Genomic DNA, 17,870 nt, shown 5'->3' with positions numbered 1-17,870 from the left:
GCCAACACGATGACACCTGTAACTTCTAAGCAATTCCTGGAAATCTTAAACACGAGTAACCAACACCAGGACAGTGGCCCAATCTAGCTGCTTCCCAAACTGAGCAATTTCTGACCGAAGAAAATGGCCGGGATTTTCCGGCTCTTCCTACTGGCGGGATCGTCCAGTCCAGTCCAAGTCGACCCCCCACCCGCCCCGCCCCAGGTTCCCCAGCAGCAGACCGGGTGAGCCATGCATATTGCCATTGGGGGGGGGGGGGGGGGGGTCCTGTCTGGGAGTGGGGGGCGCGGGGGTAGGTGGGGGGGAGGCATAGGGGCTGGGAAAATTCTGGTGAAAGTATTTACTCCGCGTGGTGATGTAACCAGCTGACAACACCTGACATATTGGGGAGGAATAAATACCATCAACTTTGAGTGGATTGCAGCAGATTGATATGTGCCGTAAGCCGCCAGCCCTGCCAGCACCTGAAATAATTATGGATGCCTGAAGAAGGATCCAATGGGAGGGAGAGAAAGAGAAGCAGACACAGTGCTGTTGGGCAGGGCATGTCTGTCAGCCTCCGTACATCGACCAGAATGATATATGATGGCACAATTCTAGCCCTAGGTTCTGACCGGTCTGAAGGATAACGGTTGGTGACAGCTGTTTATTTTTGTTGGTTAAGTATTGTTTACTGATTTCGCCTACATGTTTGTCGATTCATGACAAAAATGCCTCCACATGAATCCAGCTTGGAAGATAATTGCATTTGTGCTTTCAGCTCACATGTGACCTGTCTGAAGAATTTCAGATAAAGAGGAAGCACATGACTTTAGAAGTGAGAGTGCAGCTTAGCAGTAATAATTTGTTCCATGGTTTGCATCAAACCACAGTTGGGGGAGCGATGGCACAGTGATATTGTCACTGTACTCATATTCCAGAGGCTCAGGCTAATGCTCTATGAACATGGGCTCCAATCTCACCATGACAGCTGGTGGAATTTAAATTCAATTAATTGATCTGGAATTAGTGACCATGAAACTATTATCCATTGTTGAAAATCTGCCAGCCTTACCTGCTCAAGTGACTCTCATCCCATAGCAACGTGGTTCACTCCTCTGAAATGGAAGCCAGTTCAAGTGCAATGAGGGATGGGCAGCAAATGCTAATCATGCTGGCGACACTGACCTCCCATAAAAGAATACGGGCACAATCCCAAAGCACAGAGAAACCGCACGCTAACGAATGGGACTCTGTTTTCATTCAGGTAGATTTGTGGCCTCAGCGCGGAACTCCCAGGGTGCCAGGCTGGCAGTGCTAAGGTGCCTAAATGGCAGGGTGTCACCCTACACTGAGGGAAATAACCTGGGGGCTTCCAATCCACTGGGAGGCCCCCACCAGTGCCGTTCTATCTGCACCCCATTTGCAGAGATCAGCATTGAACGTCACTCGACCAAGGTCTCCAAGGCAAAGGGATAGATGCCAGGCCTTGGAGAGGTCATGGGAGAGCATATTAGAGTGAGACTAGCTGTCTCACTCTAATATGCAGATTTGCTAAAAAGTGATCCCACTCCCAACGGGTCACAACACAACATCTTGCAAAATCGCGTTCGATCTCGGGAGGCGTGGAGAGCTGGGTACATCCCGAAAGAGGGATCACCCGGCATCTACCGGCCAAGTCACACCACGTTGACTTTTGAGCATAAAGTATCCGATAGATTCTGCCCTACATTTTTTTAAACTTTGTTAAAGGTACTCTGTTCACACCAACTACACTGGGTTACACTAGAATGTCTGCCAGTTCAGCTCAGCATGCCTGTCTGAAGCTGATGAATTTGCTTTATAATGGCCATGGAGGTCCAATAATTTCATATCCCAATGGTAGTTGCCATTAAGGAAGTAGCAAATCAGCAGTGGAGAACCTTATAATACATCCTCACTTTAAGTTATGAACTTGGACAACAGGTTAAAGTTCTGTGGATGCCCTGACAGCAAAGCAAGGTATGTCATTGAAATTCTGGTGTCCTTGGAGGGCAAGAGCATCAGAAGCATTGTTAGTGATACTGCTTCCATTATACAAATTAACCCTTTCTCAGGCATTGGAACGGAGTCAAGATCAGGGCAGATAAATGGTTTGTGCATGCAGCAATGGAACAATGTTTGCAGAATGCTCTCAATCAAATATGGGCTTGAAAGGCTATTTATGCCTTTCAGAACACTCATGGTGACGTACTGATTAACAGCAAAACAATTTCCTGGGTGACTTGAGGGACTGGAGGAACCTTGGTTATTGAGTCTTGAAAGGGGATGACTGGATTATTACAAAATTGAAGTATTATTATTGACTTTGAGTTGGGATAGCCCATTTAATTCAACACACACAGCTACGGTCAGAACTATGTCCCCATCCTAACTTAATGCAAATGTTTGTTCAGTTATCCCTGGGCAAATTTACTCGAGGTTAGGACATGGCCACATAATTCAAATGCAAACAGGCTGTGTGATTCATTCCATTAAATGTGCAAGCCAGGCAGTAAATACCTTTTGAGTTGACAGGTACTTGTGTCGAACATCTCCCAGAGTTCGCATTTATATAAGTTGAGCTCTCCAAATCAAGGAATGGATTTGAAACCTTCAATGCAATGGCCCAAGCCAGTTAGATTGCACAGCTGGAAAATATATATTTTTTAAAAGCTGTGTGCTTAAAAGTTAATGACAAAATTATACCAAGGCTCAAAGAATGTGTACATTCACTTTGTTCTTTCCGGAAGTTAATTGGTATTATATCTACTGTTCAAGAAATTTGCTTGTTGATGTCTGCTGTGCTTTGATACCACTCCTCAAAGACAGAAGAAATCTCCAAGGGAAATGCATGATAAATTCAGCAGCTGAAGACATTTACAGAAAGTTTTCTATTTTCCTGGGCTCGCAAGCTGGGACTTGCCTGTATATTTTCTAATGAATACTTTTAAGACCGCAGAGAGCTAAGACTCATTTATGGAAATAATATAACATATAAAAGCCAAAGTATGTGGAGTAATAGAAGAGAGAAGACACACGAGCATAATGGGAATCTCGCTGAGGGACGTATAATGGTAAAAGGTAAATCTGAAAAATGACCTCAAATTAAACCAGAATGTCAGAACAAAGGGCAGCAATCTCAAACTGGCAGAATAACAATTTGGACTGATATAAGGAACCTGGCGCAAAGAATGATTAGCTCATAGAATAAATTTCAGACTAACGTGGGAAAGAAAAAAATCCTGACTCATTTACGAACCACTTGGTTGCTGTGATGGAAGACTGGAGGATTTTCGGGATGGAGCAGCTATCATGAGTTGACAGTCTGTTCCTGCTTACTTTTACCTTGTCATGACACAGCACAACCTTTACACTGTCAAGGGCACTAAAGATGGTCTTCAAATAAGGCACTGAAGCACGTGGTTGACAGATCATTAGACCCTTACAAAGGGAGTAGCTTAAGCTTCAACTCTGTACTTTAGTAGATGTTCCTCATTAGAATCAGAGCCCCTCTCAGATTCATATCTTCTACTCCCCTTATGGTCAGCTCCATTTCCTAAGCTCAAGCTTAAAGTGAAAGCCCAGGTAGATCAATGGTTCAGACAGGCACGATGATATCCGGGGTGCCATGGCAGCACAGTGGTTAGCACTGTTGATTCACAGTGCCAGTGTCCCACATTCGAATCCCACTTGGGTCACTGTCTGTGCGGAGTCTGCATGTTCTCCCTGTGTCTGCATGGGTTTCCTCCGGGTGCCCGCGTTTCCTCCCACAAGTCCTGAAAGGCGTGCTTGTTGGGAGAATTGGACATTCTGAATTCTCCCTCAGTGTACCCGAACAAGTGCTGAGTGTGGCGACTAGAAGATTTTTACAGTAACTTCATTGCAGTGTTAATGTAAGCCTACTTGTGACACTAATAAAGGTTATTATTGTATCTTTCTTAGCCCAACCATGACCTAATGGTAGCCCAATGTACAATTTCAAAGATGAGAATCTCAGTTGATTGCATTTTCTCAGTATGGATTTTTGTCTTTGTTTGTCACTTCACAACTCCAGCTGTGTTTTGTGGAGACCCAGGAACTCCAGCTCAAGGAAGGCGAGAAGACCGAGGGTTTACATACAAATCTGCAGTTTTCTTTATCTGTAATCCACCCTTGGTACTAGTGGGGTCGTCCCGAAGATTTTGCCAGTCTGATGGTGTCTGGAGTGGAACTCAGCCAACATGCATGGGTAAATGATGGGAATTGTTCCTCTGTAAAAGTTTTATTCAATGAGGGAGTCAACTTGGAGATCAAATATTGCCTGGACCATATTGTTAAGTTTGTGGCACCAGCAGAAACTGATTGTCCAATGTGTCCGCCAATAACATTTTGTTATATTTTAAGTGCTTTGAGATATCCAGTCTATGTGAAAGGTACTGTGTAAAAGTAAGTCTTCCTTTGTTTTTTGCCTCCCATCTGTGAGTCCCTCAATCCAATAATGCGTGTAAGAAGCATGTACCTATGATTTTCAATGTTGAGAAGTAACCTCTCTCTTATGACTTTCTTTCGTCTCCTCCCCACTTCCTCTGATGCAGTGCCAGATGGCTACTGATTCAATAAGCAGGAAGGGAACTGTATGGTCGCGTTCTTCAAGTTTCACTCCTCCACTCCTTACCATTGTGTCTTCTTCGTCTTTTAAGTTGCAGTACCCTACAGTTTTGTTGCAAGCTCCAAATTTGCCAGGTTACAGCACAACTGTTAAAAACTGTTGTGCTTTATTCCTGCGCGTTTCTTTTTCAAATTTTGATTTGAATATTGGATGACATTGAAGGGCACATTAACCTCATGTTTGTTTCTCTCAAGATCCAACACACACCACTTGTGTTGACCCAGGTGTACCCATTTTTGGAATACAGAACAACTCCCAAGGTTACCAGGTGAGTGGTACAGACACAGTTACACAGAATAAATGTAATTCAGTATTTACCAGTTTATGGCTAACCTTTTTAGCACTCCAATGTTTAGTGATGAAGTGCAAAGATAAACAATTGTGGCCATTATAGAGGGACAGTCCACTGATACCTGGAGTAGAACTCAGCCAAACTGTACAGGTAAAAGATGGGAAGAGTTTCCCTGCAAAAGCTTCATTCGGTGAGAGACTCAATTTGAGAGACCAAATATCGCCTGGACCCATATTGCTAGAATTCTGGTACTAACTTTTGATGAAAGGTTAAGATGATAAGGCTGGAGAGAACAACAGTATATATTCGTAAATATTACAATATATCCTTAATTGCTCTTCAGAAGGTGATGGTGAGTTGCCTTCTTGAACCGTAAGAAGTCCTACAACACCAGGTTAAAGTCCAACATGTTTGTTTCAAACACTAGCTTTCGGAGCACTGCTCCTTCCTCAGGTGAATGTAGGAAGTCCGTCGTGTCGCGACAGAAGCTGGGCGTGCCTTGTACGGTGGGTTTCAAAATGCCCTCGATGTAGCCAGAGAGGTTCTCACACAGGGTCCCATTGCCTGAAACGATAGGACGGCCTGGTGTGTTGGCATTGTGTATTTTCGTGGGCCGTAGAGATATCCAATGCGGGGAGTATGTGGGATGAGAGCACGTAGGGTGCTCTGAAGGTCTGGATCCAAGGTCTTGATCAGTCTGTTGAGGTGGTGGATGTGTTCCTTGGTCGGATCTGCGGGTAACTGTCTGTAGTGTACCTGGTTGTTGAGTTGAGTAGTCCGTTCTGTTCAGTATGACGGTGGCCCCTCCTTTGTCTGCTGGTTTGATGACGGTGTTGCGGTTGGCCTTGAGAGCACGGATAGCGTTGCGTTGTGCTTGTGTGACGTTCGGGACTGTCTTGTGAATGCAACTGATGAATCTGGCATTGACGCGACTCTTGACGGCTTGAGCATACATGTCGAGTCTAGGGCAACGGCTTTCCGGAGGGGTCCAATTAGACTCTTTCCTCTTCAGTTGCTGCACCGCAGATCTCTCAGTCTGCTGTTCCGGTTCATTGGTAGTCTCCTTGGGTTTGCTGTTGACCTTTTTGGGTCTGTGGAAGAATTCCTGGAGCCTCATTCGCCTGATGAATTCCTCCGTGTCTGCCGCGAGATTTATGGGGTCCATTTTGGTGGTGGTGCAGAAATTGAGCCCTCTGCTGAGGACTTTGATTTCGTCTGGTTGAAGGGTGTAGTCCGACAAGTTGACAATAGATTTCCCTGTATTGTTTTCTACTGTGGTACCGGGTGTGGCTTGGTTGCTGCTGGTGGTGATGCCGAGTTTCTCAGGCTTTCTGTTCTTGGTGTGCATATCGGTGGCATAGTATCGTTGTCTCATCTGTTTGGCGGTGTTCCGCAACTGACCTGCTGCGACCTGAGTGCAAGTTGAGAATATGGCCTCTATCTTGGTTTCCAGGTTGCGTCGTCTGCTGTAAAGCTGGCGTACAAGGTGGTTGAGGAGTGTGAGAGAGGTGCGACAGCAGAGTCTCTCAGCATAGTCTGTGTTGTAGGTCGACTTGCGTGGGTTTGTAATCTGTAGCCCTTTCGGGATCTTCTCTGCTTTCTTGCATCTTTATAGAAACTTAATGTCAGTGCCTAGATGCGCGATCTTCCTGGAGATCCTCTCCACTTTGAGCCGGCAGTTTGCGGTGTCGATGGTAGCCAGGATGTGGAGATGCCGCTTTGGACTGGGGTGAGCACAGTAAGAAGTCTTACAACACCAGGTTAAAGTCCAACAGGTTTGTTTCAAACACAAGCTTTCGGAGCACTGCTCCTTCCTCAGGTGAATGGTGGTAGTGCCTGTGGTGAAACTGCTATTCTTTGAAGTGGCTTTAATGCTCTTGGGTCACTTCAGAAGACAGCTATGAATCGATCAGATTAAATTAGTCCTTGGGTCACATAGAGGGCAGACGGGGTAAGGATGGCAGATTTCCCATGTGTAAAGGACATTAGCGAATCAGTTAACCTGGCATAACTGAAGTACATTAGCGAACCTTAGACAATGTCCTGACGCCGTCAAAACGTGGCGCGGATGTTGCTTTGACGGGGGCGGTGAGTTTTAATCTAATGAAAGGAGATCATTAACATTTTAATGATAAGGATCCACTATGTTAGGTTACATTATGAAATATGTACATTTCTAAATTGGATGAACTTTTTAAACATTCATTCATTATCTGACTTAACATATATTTGTTCATTCTGAGACAGGTTGGAAGTACAGTCGGTCTCAAGTGCCAGAAAGGGTATCTTCTTCTTGGGTCAACCACACGCACATGCCTTGCCAATCTTACCTGGAGTGGAATTCAACCAGAATGTATTTGTAAGTCCTTTTTTTGGGTCTTGATTAGATCTCATCAGCCTGTGGAAGTTTTTGTAACTCTACGCTCTCTTGAATTAACAGTTGACTTACAGAAAATGGGAAACAAATTGGTTCACACATCCAGCTTGTTGGTGCAGAGTGTCATCAAATAGTGCTGAAATGTGTCAAAACATGGGAAATTCCTTAACGCTATAAACAGAACAAATTTGTGATTGCAATTAAACTGTTGGTCCACAAATTCAGCAATGCACCCGTTTCCTTTCTTGAGTGGCTTCAGCAGGCCTTTTTAATCCCCCCTCACTCAAAGAAAGCATTTCATTTGTTGATGTAAACAACAATAATACATATACATGTCTGGTGAAATTCACCCTTGTGGCAGTGGGTGCACAGAAAGATGTGAAGTAAACCTATTGATGACTCAAGTGTAAGCTTCGTCTTGATCCTGATACGTTCCACAGTGATGTTGACTCAGCAAGGAACTGAGTCCGCACTCAGTTCTCTGTTACTCTGCCTCTGACTCTATTCTCATGTTTCCTGCTAGCTTGTTATAAAGTTATAGGTTGGGTCTTCCACCTTGATCTCTGCCATTTTCCTATATAAAGAGCGACACACAGCATATAGGAGAGTGCCTCAAAAAGGAAGAATGAGTAAGTGGAGAGTTTGGGCTGATGTTCTTGTATATTTTACCTGAAAAATGATTTCCTCGGGGTGGAAATTGAACATTGAGTTGGTGCCAGCAAGGCCATCCAATACAAATGAGACAGAAGGCACCTAATGCCCATTTTGCTCTGGCAATGCCAGATGGTTTGCATTCAATAGAACGTCAAGGATAACTATGTCCAGCACTGCTCAGATCAGGGGATCTTAGAGGCAGCACGGTAGCACAGTGGCTAGCACAGTTGCTTCACAGCTCCAGAGTCCCAGGTTCGATTCTGGCTTGGGTCACTGTCTGTGCGGAGTCTGCATGTTCTCCTCGTGTCTGTGTAAGTTTCCCCCGGGTGCTCCGGTTTCCTCCCACAGTCCAAAGATGTGCAGGTCAGGTGGATTGGCCATGATAAATTGCCCTTAGTGTCCAAAAAAGGTTAGGTGGGATTACTGGGTTACGGTGATGGTGGCGTGGGCTTAAGTAGGGTGCTCTTTCCAAGGGCCGGTGCAGACTCGATAGGCCGAATGGCCTCCTTCTGCGCTGTAAATTCTATGAAATTCTATGAAACTGGCAAGAAGGTGGAACTGTGAAATGGTATTTTGTACTGTCTTTCAGTCATTTACCAGACATCATATTTGGAGTTCAAATACATTGTAGCACTGTTACTAGATAGGACAAAAAATGTTCATTCCCATTATTGAAGTAGAACAGAAGATGGATTCCCCAACACCCCCCCCCCCCCCCCCCCCCCAACACACACCTACTTCCTGTCATTGGACCTGTCTAAAGGTGAGGTCAACCTGCACTAAGGGATTATTGGCTCAACTATTTAAAAGACCCAAACTCAAAAATATAGATACAGGTTATCTTCAGGGAGAACATAGTTCATGTGTACTTTACATGACTAATAATCAGATGAAAATAATTGAGAATCAGACCCAATTTCTTTTTAATGGAAAGTAAGTGAAATGGAATGACATCTTGAATTTTCAGAGCTGCCAATAGCAGCCAGTGTTTAACAAGTTAAATATGTAATGTGTTGATAATATTGGTGTAACCTAATATCCATAGTCATGTACAGGAAGCAGTGGTAGTTCTCAGTGCCCTGCTTCATAATTGCTAATAAGTGTAGCTGAAATTGCTGGTCAGAATGCATGCTTTAAATCCAAAGTTATATTTAAGTTACCAGTTGAGCATAATCAACCACTTCATATGGAGTGTCATTTTCGCTCATTGGGTTTTCAGGTTCATAAAATTACCTAAATTTGCTTTTCAGCACACCACTGCAAACAGCCTGAGACTCCTCCTTATGTGACTGTGGGATCCATCGATTTGCCTTCACTAGGATACACTTTGATATACACATGTCAATCTGGCTTCTACCTTACTGGAGGGTCAGAGCATCGAACCTGCCGGCCTGACGGGAGCTGGACAGGAAAACAGCCTCTCTGTTATGGTAAGCTCTTTACTTGGCCTGTTTGGTACATCTGTGGCTCACCAACAAATAGAGATGCAGGATAATGCCCATGCCTTAAACAGAGACTCTCACTCTTGGTTGACTCACTTGATCTAACAAATAATAGTGATAAAGATCTGGATTCGGTTCTGTTTTAATATACTTTCATTAAAGTGAATGGAAATTTAATTTGGGGCAAGAAGAAGTGACTTAAAATAGTTACTTGATAGTGTAAGGGTGGTAAACTATCAATAACTGAAATCCAGTTACATGTATTTCTGTGGCGTTATGATTTAATTCTGTTCTCTCTCACTCTCAGGTACGTTTACACTTCAACTGGCATCAGGGAAGCATGATTTGCTTTTCTCCTGATGCTGTCAGAATATTGTAACTGTAGCCTAAATCGGGTGAAAAGGCCTAATGCTGTCCCTTGGAGAAGGAGTAATCTTGCCCTGTTTTACTCCAGCCAGATTGGCTCTTGATTTCCTTTTGCTCCAACTTAGCCATGGTTACATAAATGTGTCCTTCAGCAGGGAATTCCCCAAAATCAATTTCTCTGAAGGACATCATTCATATTCACTGTTGAAACACTGTTGAAAAGTGGTGAGATTATTTTGAAAAAGCTGATAAAATTTTTCATAGCTTTTTCTAACTATGATTGAAAGTATTAATGAGGTGGTGCTCTCTTTAATGTGCAACTGATTGATTTTTCATTGCGCAAACATTTGGTTACCTGATCGTTTGTTGGATCTGATAGTTGGTTTGATGTTTTGTTGGCACAATCAATTAGGCTGAGAACAGACAAAGTGACTGAGGAGATTATGATTAGTTTAATTTATTGAGCAAAATTTGCTTTGCAAAGCATATAGAAATATTGGGTTGGATTCTCCGACGCAGGTAGCGGGGTTCTGTCCAAAAAACGGGATTGACACCTGTTCCGACGCTCCGGTCCCCCGCTGGCGGAGGCATTGAGGTTTGTGCCCTGCGCCAGTGGGAGGATGCAAATAGGTCAAATTGCCCGATTGGCATCCTATTAACGGGCTAGGCATTGGATTCTCAAAGCCTGCATGAATCCCCGGTCCTTTGGGCAGGAGTTGGTGCAGGTATTTTCCAGCATGGCCCGATAGCCTCGTGGTGGGGCAAGGGGTTAACTCTTTTCGGGAGTTTCACCCAAAGTTCATCGCTGGGCCTCTCTCCATAATGCAAATCCTGCTCACACTACCCTCACTGGACCCCCATCCCACCAGAGACACCCTATAAGAGAGACTCCCACCCGGAAACCCCATAATATAGATCCCCAACAGAAACCCCTCAAAAGGAGATCCATATCAGAAAATCCTCCATGACAGAGACTTCTGCCTAAAAACCCCATTTCAGAGAACCCCGCTTGGAAGCTGGAGAGTATTCCAGAAGGAGACAGTGAAAAAAAATCACTGCTTTAAAACTCATCTGTGCAATCCTCCTTACTCTGCTTCAGGCAGAGAAAGTAGCACCTGTAAATTCCTAGAAAGGGAAAACCACATCAGCTGGGTTTAACCCTCCTCAGATCTTTGATTTGCAAGGCTTTCATTCACAGCCATGTGAAATTGGTTTTACTAGGCTGTGATTGACAGCTTCCACACACCCTGATGTCTGGATTGTCTAATCACATTTCCCTTCATGCTAAGTGAATCTGAAGTCACCTGCTGTGAAAGTAACCATCGGGGATATAGGTTTGAAACCCACCATGTCAGCTGGTGGAATTTAAAATTCAATGAATAGATCTTGAATTGAAAGCTAGTTTCAGCAATGGTGACCATGACAACTATCATTGATTTTTGAAAAAACCCATCTGGTTCACTAATACTCTTTTAGGGAAGGAAATCTTATCCATCCTTACCCAATCTGTCCTATGTGTAGCTCCAGATCCACAACAAAGTGGGTGACTTTTATCCGCCCTCTGAAATAGCGCTGTAAACCACTTAGTTCAAAGATAATTAGGGATGGGCAACAAATGCTAGTCTTGCTAGTGATGTCCACATCCTATGAAAGAATTACAGAAACATCTCATTTAAACGTGACTAATGGGATTAGCTGAAACCAAACGATAAGTGATTGGATTAGATGGTGGGAGATAGAGAATTAATTTTGTGAAGGTTTAAGTTGAACCAAAAACATAGAGGAAAGGGAGCCAGTGTTACATCTTGACACTGATTTTGGATGTGGAATGTGGGAAAATATACGGCTGTTTGTATTATTAACAAAATTAATGGTCATAAATTCAATGTTGTACAAAATGAGAAAAAAAAATCTTTTATCACACTTTTTGCAGATCACACTTTTTACAGATCATATAAAGTGCCCCTTATCAGAGCCTATGAATTTTACATAAGCATCTGAGGGAAAGTTCTGACAAATTTCTCCATGACCCCAACCCCCTGCGCCCTGCAAGGTGATTCAGCGCAACAGCAGGATATGTCTTCACATTAACATCTCCATTATTCAAACCTGCCAGTTGCTTTATACAGATAATACTGCCATGGACCCAGCAGCACTGAACCACTGTGTTGCTCTGACTATTTGATCTCCTCTCTTTTAACCTTTGCAACCTTCAATTTCATTCTTACCAGATAATTATGCAGCTTCTTTTGAAAGAAGGTAATGGATCTGACGTTAACTACCTTTTGCTGCAAATCTGTTTCCACGTGCTCACAGAACTGTGGGGATTCCTCTAATCTCTTGTCTTGCTAGAGGCTTATTAATTTTCAACTTGGGTCAACCAGCATTTGCTGTGCGCTAATAGAGAATGCAGAATTGTATATTTTAAAAGCAGATTCATTTCCCCATCGCACTTCAGGAAACTGAAAACTTAGGTGTTAAGTGACGCAATTCACTGGGAGCCTTGTCCACTGGAAGTGCATTTCATAAATTCAAGCTAATATCATTGCACATAGTTTAATGTTTCAGACAATTATGTCTGAATTGCAGTGTGTGCTGCCAAAGACATGCCTTCCTGTTGACAACATGTCATTGGAAAACTGATCTTCTCTGAAGTTGGCTTTCCTGACCTGGGAGGCATTGAAATTGCTCGGACAAAAGAGACTGGACTATTAGCAGAATATTCCAAATCAAGATGGATCCAATGGATTTCATAAGCTTTCTCAACACTTCAGTGTAAAACAGATACTGAACAGTGAAAGAGAATTCATAAATCGCCCTGTATTCATAGCTGTACAAATTTTTCATCTGCATGGGCAATATGTGGCACAGTGGTTAGCACTGGGACTATGGCGCTAAGGACCCGGGTTCAAATCCCGGCCTTGTGTCACTGTCCGTGTGGAGTTTGCAAATTCTCCCTATGTCTGTGTGGGTTTCACCCCCAGCGTAGGTTTCCTCCGGATGCTCCGGTTTCCTCCCACAGTCCAAAGATGTGCGGGTTAGGTGGATTGGCCATGCTAAATTGCCCATAGTGTCCTAAAAAGTAAGGTTAAGGGGGGGGTTGTTGGGTTACGGGTATAGGGTGGATACGTGGGTTTGAGTAGGGTGATCATTGCTCGGCACAACATCGAGGGCCGAAGGGCCTGTTCTGTGCTGTACTGTTCTATGTTCTAACCCAAAGGTGTGCAGGTTAGGTGGATTGACTAAATTCCCCTTAATTGGAAAAAAATAATTGGGTCTAACTTTATAAAAAAGAAAAAAAAAATCTTTCATCTGGAACACCATCCACAGGTCACATTTTCGAAAACTCTGTCACTGTTTTGCCAGAGGAGATGGGGACAGTGTGATATACTCAAATGGCAGCAGCAGCCTTATAGCCTGAAATAACCTGCAAAACAGAAAGCATGGCAAGTTAAGCCTCAGTATCAGAATTCAACACAGGATTACCTCAGAAAAATATAAGATTAATATTGTCCCCTTTTCCATTCTGAACGCATGAATCCCATGCCCATATAGTTAGAGACTATCTTATTCACCAGTACTCCCCCCCCCCCCCCCCCAACAACCACCACCCTCCCCTCCTTTACCCAGTCACCTTGAAATAGCAGAATACAAGGATGTTCTTAGGACTTGGAATATCAAAAATATCTTTGATGTTGTCGAGAACATCCTGCATTATAGTAACCATGTTAGATGGGTATACAGTCAACTCAGCATCTTGACCCCACTTTGAACATGCTGATTACACTGGCCTGCAGTGATCGACCCAGGTTACTTAATTCTGAAGCTTCAAAAATGATGAAGCTTTAAAATCAAAACAAATATGTTATCTGTGCTGCTGGTGGCTTCACGTCAGAAAATGCACCATCTTATCTTCTGACTCTTAACTCCGTCACTGTATGCGTACAGAATACAGTTTATCTTGTGCCACATAATTCAGCAAAAACTGAATCAAGTTTTTTTTTATGTGAGACTCAACACTGACCCTCAAAATCGAATTACACTTTGTAATAGCTTGCATTTAATTTGTAAAGGTGAGATTATCTGTAAATGCTAAAACTAAAAACTAAATACCAAAACAATTTTGTTTTTAAGTTTGCAGAACGTGTGTTCTGCATTCAAGGTGCCTGCCTTATTTTCCTCTATGCACTATTTGGCACAAGAAGAAAATCTGCCCTGTGGACTTATTCCTCAAAACTGAGGGCAACTGCTTAGCTTGCTCTCTAGTTTCACCGCCCCTTCCACAGAATATCCAAAAGTCTCTCTCAAAGTCTCTCTTGGGTTTGCAGCAATTAAATTAATTTATTTTATATGGCCCATGCCTGCCTCTCTCCATCACGTCCTGACCTATCTCTTACCGTACATCCAACTACCATAATCAAAGATGTGTCTGAGAAAATATTAATTTACCATGTCAGCTGCTGCACATATATTATTTTATAATGCCATCAGATGGATCGCACTTTATTGGACTTTTTTGGAAAGGACATTTTCCTAAAGCAAAGAACAGTGTAGGTCACCAGCTGGCATTGTGGAGACACTGAGCAGTTGTATATATTAAACTGGCAATATCACCTCCCTCTTTAGCTCGAATGCTATTGTAATAAAATCAGGAATTAGTTCAGCCCTGTCAACTGGTTCGTAACAGCAGGTTGACTCTGGCAAAATTTCTCTTTCCCTGGATCCTTTCATTTAAAAAAGCACCCAAAACTCTTCTTGTGCCATGAAGTGAAAATTGGATCTTGAAATTGCACTTCTCAAGTTATCAAACATGATATTGTCACTCAGGGAAAGTGCAACTTGGCAAATCTGTGCATCCTGCCAAACACAAAATGTTGAAAGCATTGACCCTTGAAAGTATAGCCATTGCTACTTGCTTGATACATGTATGCACTGCAGATCTCTCTGCAGTCATTTGGATGGATTCTGCAAAAGAAAGCTTTGCTGTGGTAAAGCAAAACTTGAACATGATAAGTGCTTTGCAGTCAATGAAGTAATTTTGAAATGCAGTCACTCATTAGAATGTAGAGCAACCAAACTGTGCAGCGCAAGTATCCACAAACAGCAACGAGTTAAATCACCAACAGTAAGTTTTAGTGATGCTGGTTGAGAGGTGAATGTTGGCTGAGATATGTCACATAGTGCCACATAGTGCCACATAGAGTATAAATTGGGCCAAATCTTCTGTGGAGTCGGCATCACAGTTGGATTGCCACTCAGCTCCTATATTTTTGCACAACACTGGAGTTCTGAGTTTCTGGCCCAGACACCTGAAATGGGCCTCTTAAGAATCACAGAGTGTACCTGTTCTTGCTGTACTTCTTCAAAGGATGGTGGAGTGAAGCCAAGCCTAGCTACTATATTTCCAAAGTCTTCATTTATTAACTGTTAAGAAGGTGTAAATTAAGAAAAAAAGAATAAAACACAATGAAACAAGAAGTTGATTGGAGGCAGACATCTGGAGAAATGATGGGATGCAAATTCATATATCAGTGGAAAACAAGTATTTTACATATGTGATTAGAGAAAACAATGGGGCTATAGAGGTGGTAACTTCAAAGTGGAGTCATAAGAAAATGGATGCGTACCTGCCAAAAGCTAACTCAACATGATGAATAATATCACAGGGAAAGAAATGGTGGCATGATTTAACCGAGAAAAAAATCTGTTCGGCTTTGCATGCGTTTAGCTCCAGCACTGAGAAACACCCCGCTATTCAACAACATTTTGCCATTTTTTTTGGCTCCGGGCATTTCTCTCCACCAAAGCCTCACTTAGAATCATTTCCTGCTGGTGAGCCCAGCAGGAAAGGCTCCTCACAGATTAGGGCACCATTTTATCTGGTTGCCCCAATCATTCCCTCCCTTTCAGCACTGCCCCTCCCCTGCTTTCGACCCCTCGTCCACTCAACCTTGGGGATGCACCATGAAGTAAGGCCCCCCCATGCCTCCATGTAGTAAGGCCCCCCTGGACACTCTGGCGCTGCCACCCTAGCACCTTTGCAGTGCCCCTGCCAATCTGTCAGTGCTTTCTGGGGGGCATTGCAAAGGTGTCCAGATGCCAAGGGGAGTGCCAAGGTGCCTGTTCCTGACTGCCTGGAGGTCTCTAATGGCCTGGGAGACTCCTCAGGTGCCATTCCAACTGGCTAACATTTATGGAAACCAGTATGAAACGGGACGCTGGTGAGGTCCCCCAAGTGAAGCTGTTTGATCCCGGCACTGGGAGAATCCCACAAATGCATATTTTAATGAGTCTAGTAGCTGACTTAAATATGCTGACCTGGAAAACATCCAGTGAGAGCAAGATCCAGGTTGTGACATGCGCATGGTTCTGTTAAACCTTGTGAGGCATTTCAAGCACTTTGAATCACGCAAGAGGCCTCTCGCAGGATTCAGCAGCCTTGTCCGACACCAAGTCAGGCAGGACGATGCCATTAAATCGTGCCCGTATAACTATAGGACTAACGAAGGAGAGAGATAGAGAGACAGCTAATATCTGTACTGCATCAAGTTGCAGCTATCATCTCCCGAAAGAAGCAGCCATTTTCCGCATTCACTGAACCTGAAGGCTGTATCCCGGTTGAGCCCCCAGTTTTTGTTATGAACCACGCTGATATTAAATGTGAGGCTAGCCCAAAATTCAGAAGGGTAACTTTGAACACTGGTTCATATTGGTGTATGTGTTTTGTTCTGATATAATGTGAGGAACTGTGTACAACCCAGTGAAAAACAGTGCAGACTTTGTGTGAACGATTAAAAAATAATACTTATTAACTTAAATGCAAGACACAAAATACGCAACAAGAAGGACTATAGTATACTGATAACTACACGCATAAAATTTAGCATGAAACTATCCCTTGATCCCCAACTACCCACATTTACCTAAACTCTGAAACACCCCTTTTCCCAAACAACATCTAATTTTAAGTAACTTTATGAAATGACTCCAGCAAGTAATTACCGCAACCAAGTTAATGTGGCCACGTCTGGAAAATAGTCTTCGGATTTATCGAAGGTGGAATGTGGCTGCTTCTTTCAGGAGACTATGGTTGGGATTCTCCAGCCATTGGGAATCTCTTTTCCTGCTGGCAGCGCACCCCCACCAGCGAGTTTCCTGGCAGCGTGCGGTGACTTCAATGGGAAATCCCATTGACAAATGGTGAGAGTAGAGAATCCTGCCACCAGCGAATGGCACACCACCAAGAAACACACGGGTCCGTAGAATTCCTCGCTCTGTTCACAACTTGATGCAGTTCTTATGTTACCTGCCCCACTGTCTCTCTCTCTCTCTACTTGGTTAGTTCTGTAGTCATACTGTTTCTTTCCCCTTGTTGTTATTTACCCTGTGGAGTTGGCCTTTGGTAGGTACACCATTTCCTTATTGCTCCACTTTGAAGTTACCACCTCTGTAGCTACATTGTTTTCTTTAATCACATATGTAAAATACTTGTTTTCCACTGATAGGCAAATTCACATCTCATCATTTCTCCAGACGCCTGCCTCGAATAAACTCCCTGATTCACATTTTTTCTTTTCTTTTAATCTTCATTTTCTCTTCTTAACACAACGCAGTGAAAGGTTTTGAGACATTTAAGTGGCTTTTCATTGTGTTTGTGAATCAATGTGAGTGACGTACGTGGCTACCATAGCAGGGTGGGTAGGGAACCAGCTAGGTAAGGCTGTCTGTGACAAGGTGGTAGGTGGCAGAGTGAGAAGGATAGGTAGATGGTAGGGTGGTCAGGTCAGTGCAGAGGGGTCAGGGGTCTGGGGGAGTATTGACGAGTCAGGGTGAGTTACAGGATCAGGGCAAGTGTCAGAGGGTAGGGAGGATAGGAAGTGTTGGGGCGATAGTTAGAGAGCCAAAGGGCCGATGAGGAAGTCGGACTGTTGGGAAGGGGGAGTGGGAGTGCCACTGGGAAATTAAAGATCAAATAAAAGTACAGCACAGGAACAGGCCCTTTGGTCCTCCAAGCCTGTGCCGACCATGCTGCCCGTCTAAACTAAAATCGTCTACACTTCTGTGACGGAACCTTCTATTCCCATCCTATTC

General features: G+C 43.6%; 1 protein-coding gene across 1 annotated transcript in view; it reads left to right on the top strand.

Annotated features, from left to right (window-relative positions):
* csmd2 (CUB and Sushi multiple domains 2) overlaps nt 1-17,870 on the top strand; it is a 2,254,685-nt gene that overhangs the window by 2,204,151 nt on the left and 32,664 nt on the right. Inside the window, exons 61-64 of the mRNA XM_038801178.1 lie at nt 4,055-4,228; nt 4,843-4,916; nt 7,188-7,299; nt 9,222-9,401. Coding sequence (XP_038657106.1) covers nt 4,055-4,228; nt 4,843-4,916; nt 7,188-7,299; nt 9,222-9,401 — 540 coding nt within the window. The remainder of the gene's footprint in view (nt 1-4,054; nt 4,229-4,842; nt 4,917-7,187; nt 7,300-9,221; nt 9,402-17,870) is intronic.

This window comes from Scyliorhinus canicula, chromosome 1 (genome assembly GCF_902713615.1).
Source record: "Scyliorhinus canicula chromosome 1, sScyCan1.1, whole genome shotgun sequence".
In the NCBI taxonomy this organism is placed as follows: domain Eukaryota; kingdom Metazoa; phylum Chordata; class Chondrichthyes; order Carcharhiniformes; family Scyliorhinidae; genus Scyliorhinus; species Scyliorhinus canicula.
The sequence above is the reverse complement of the archived record's forward strand: the minus strand, read 5'-3'. Positions and strand labels throughout refer to the sequence as shown.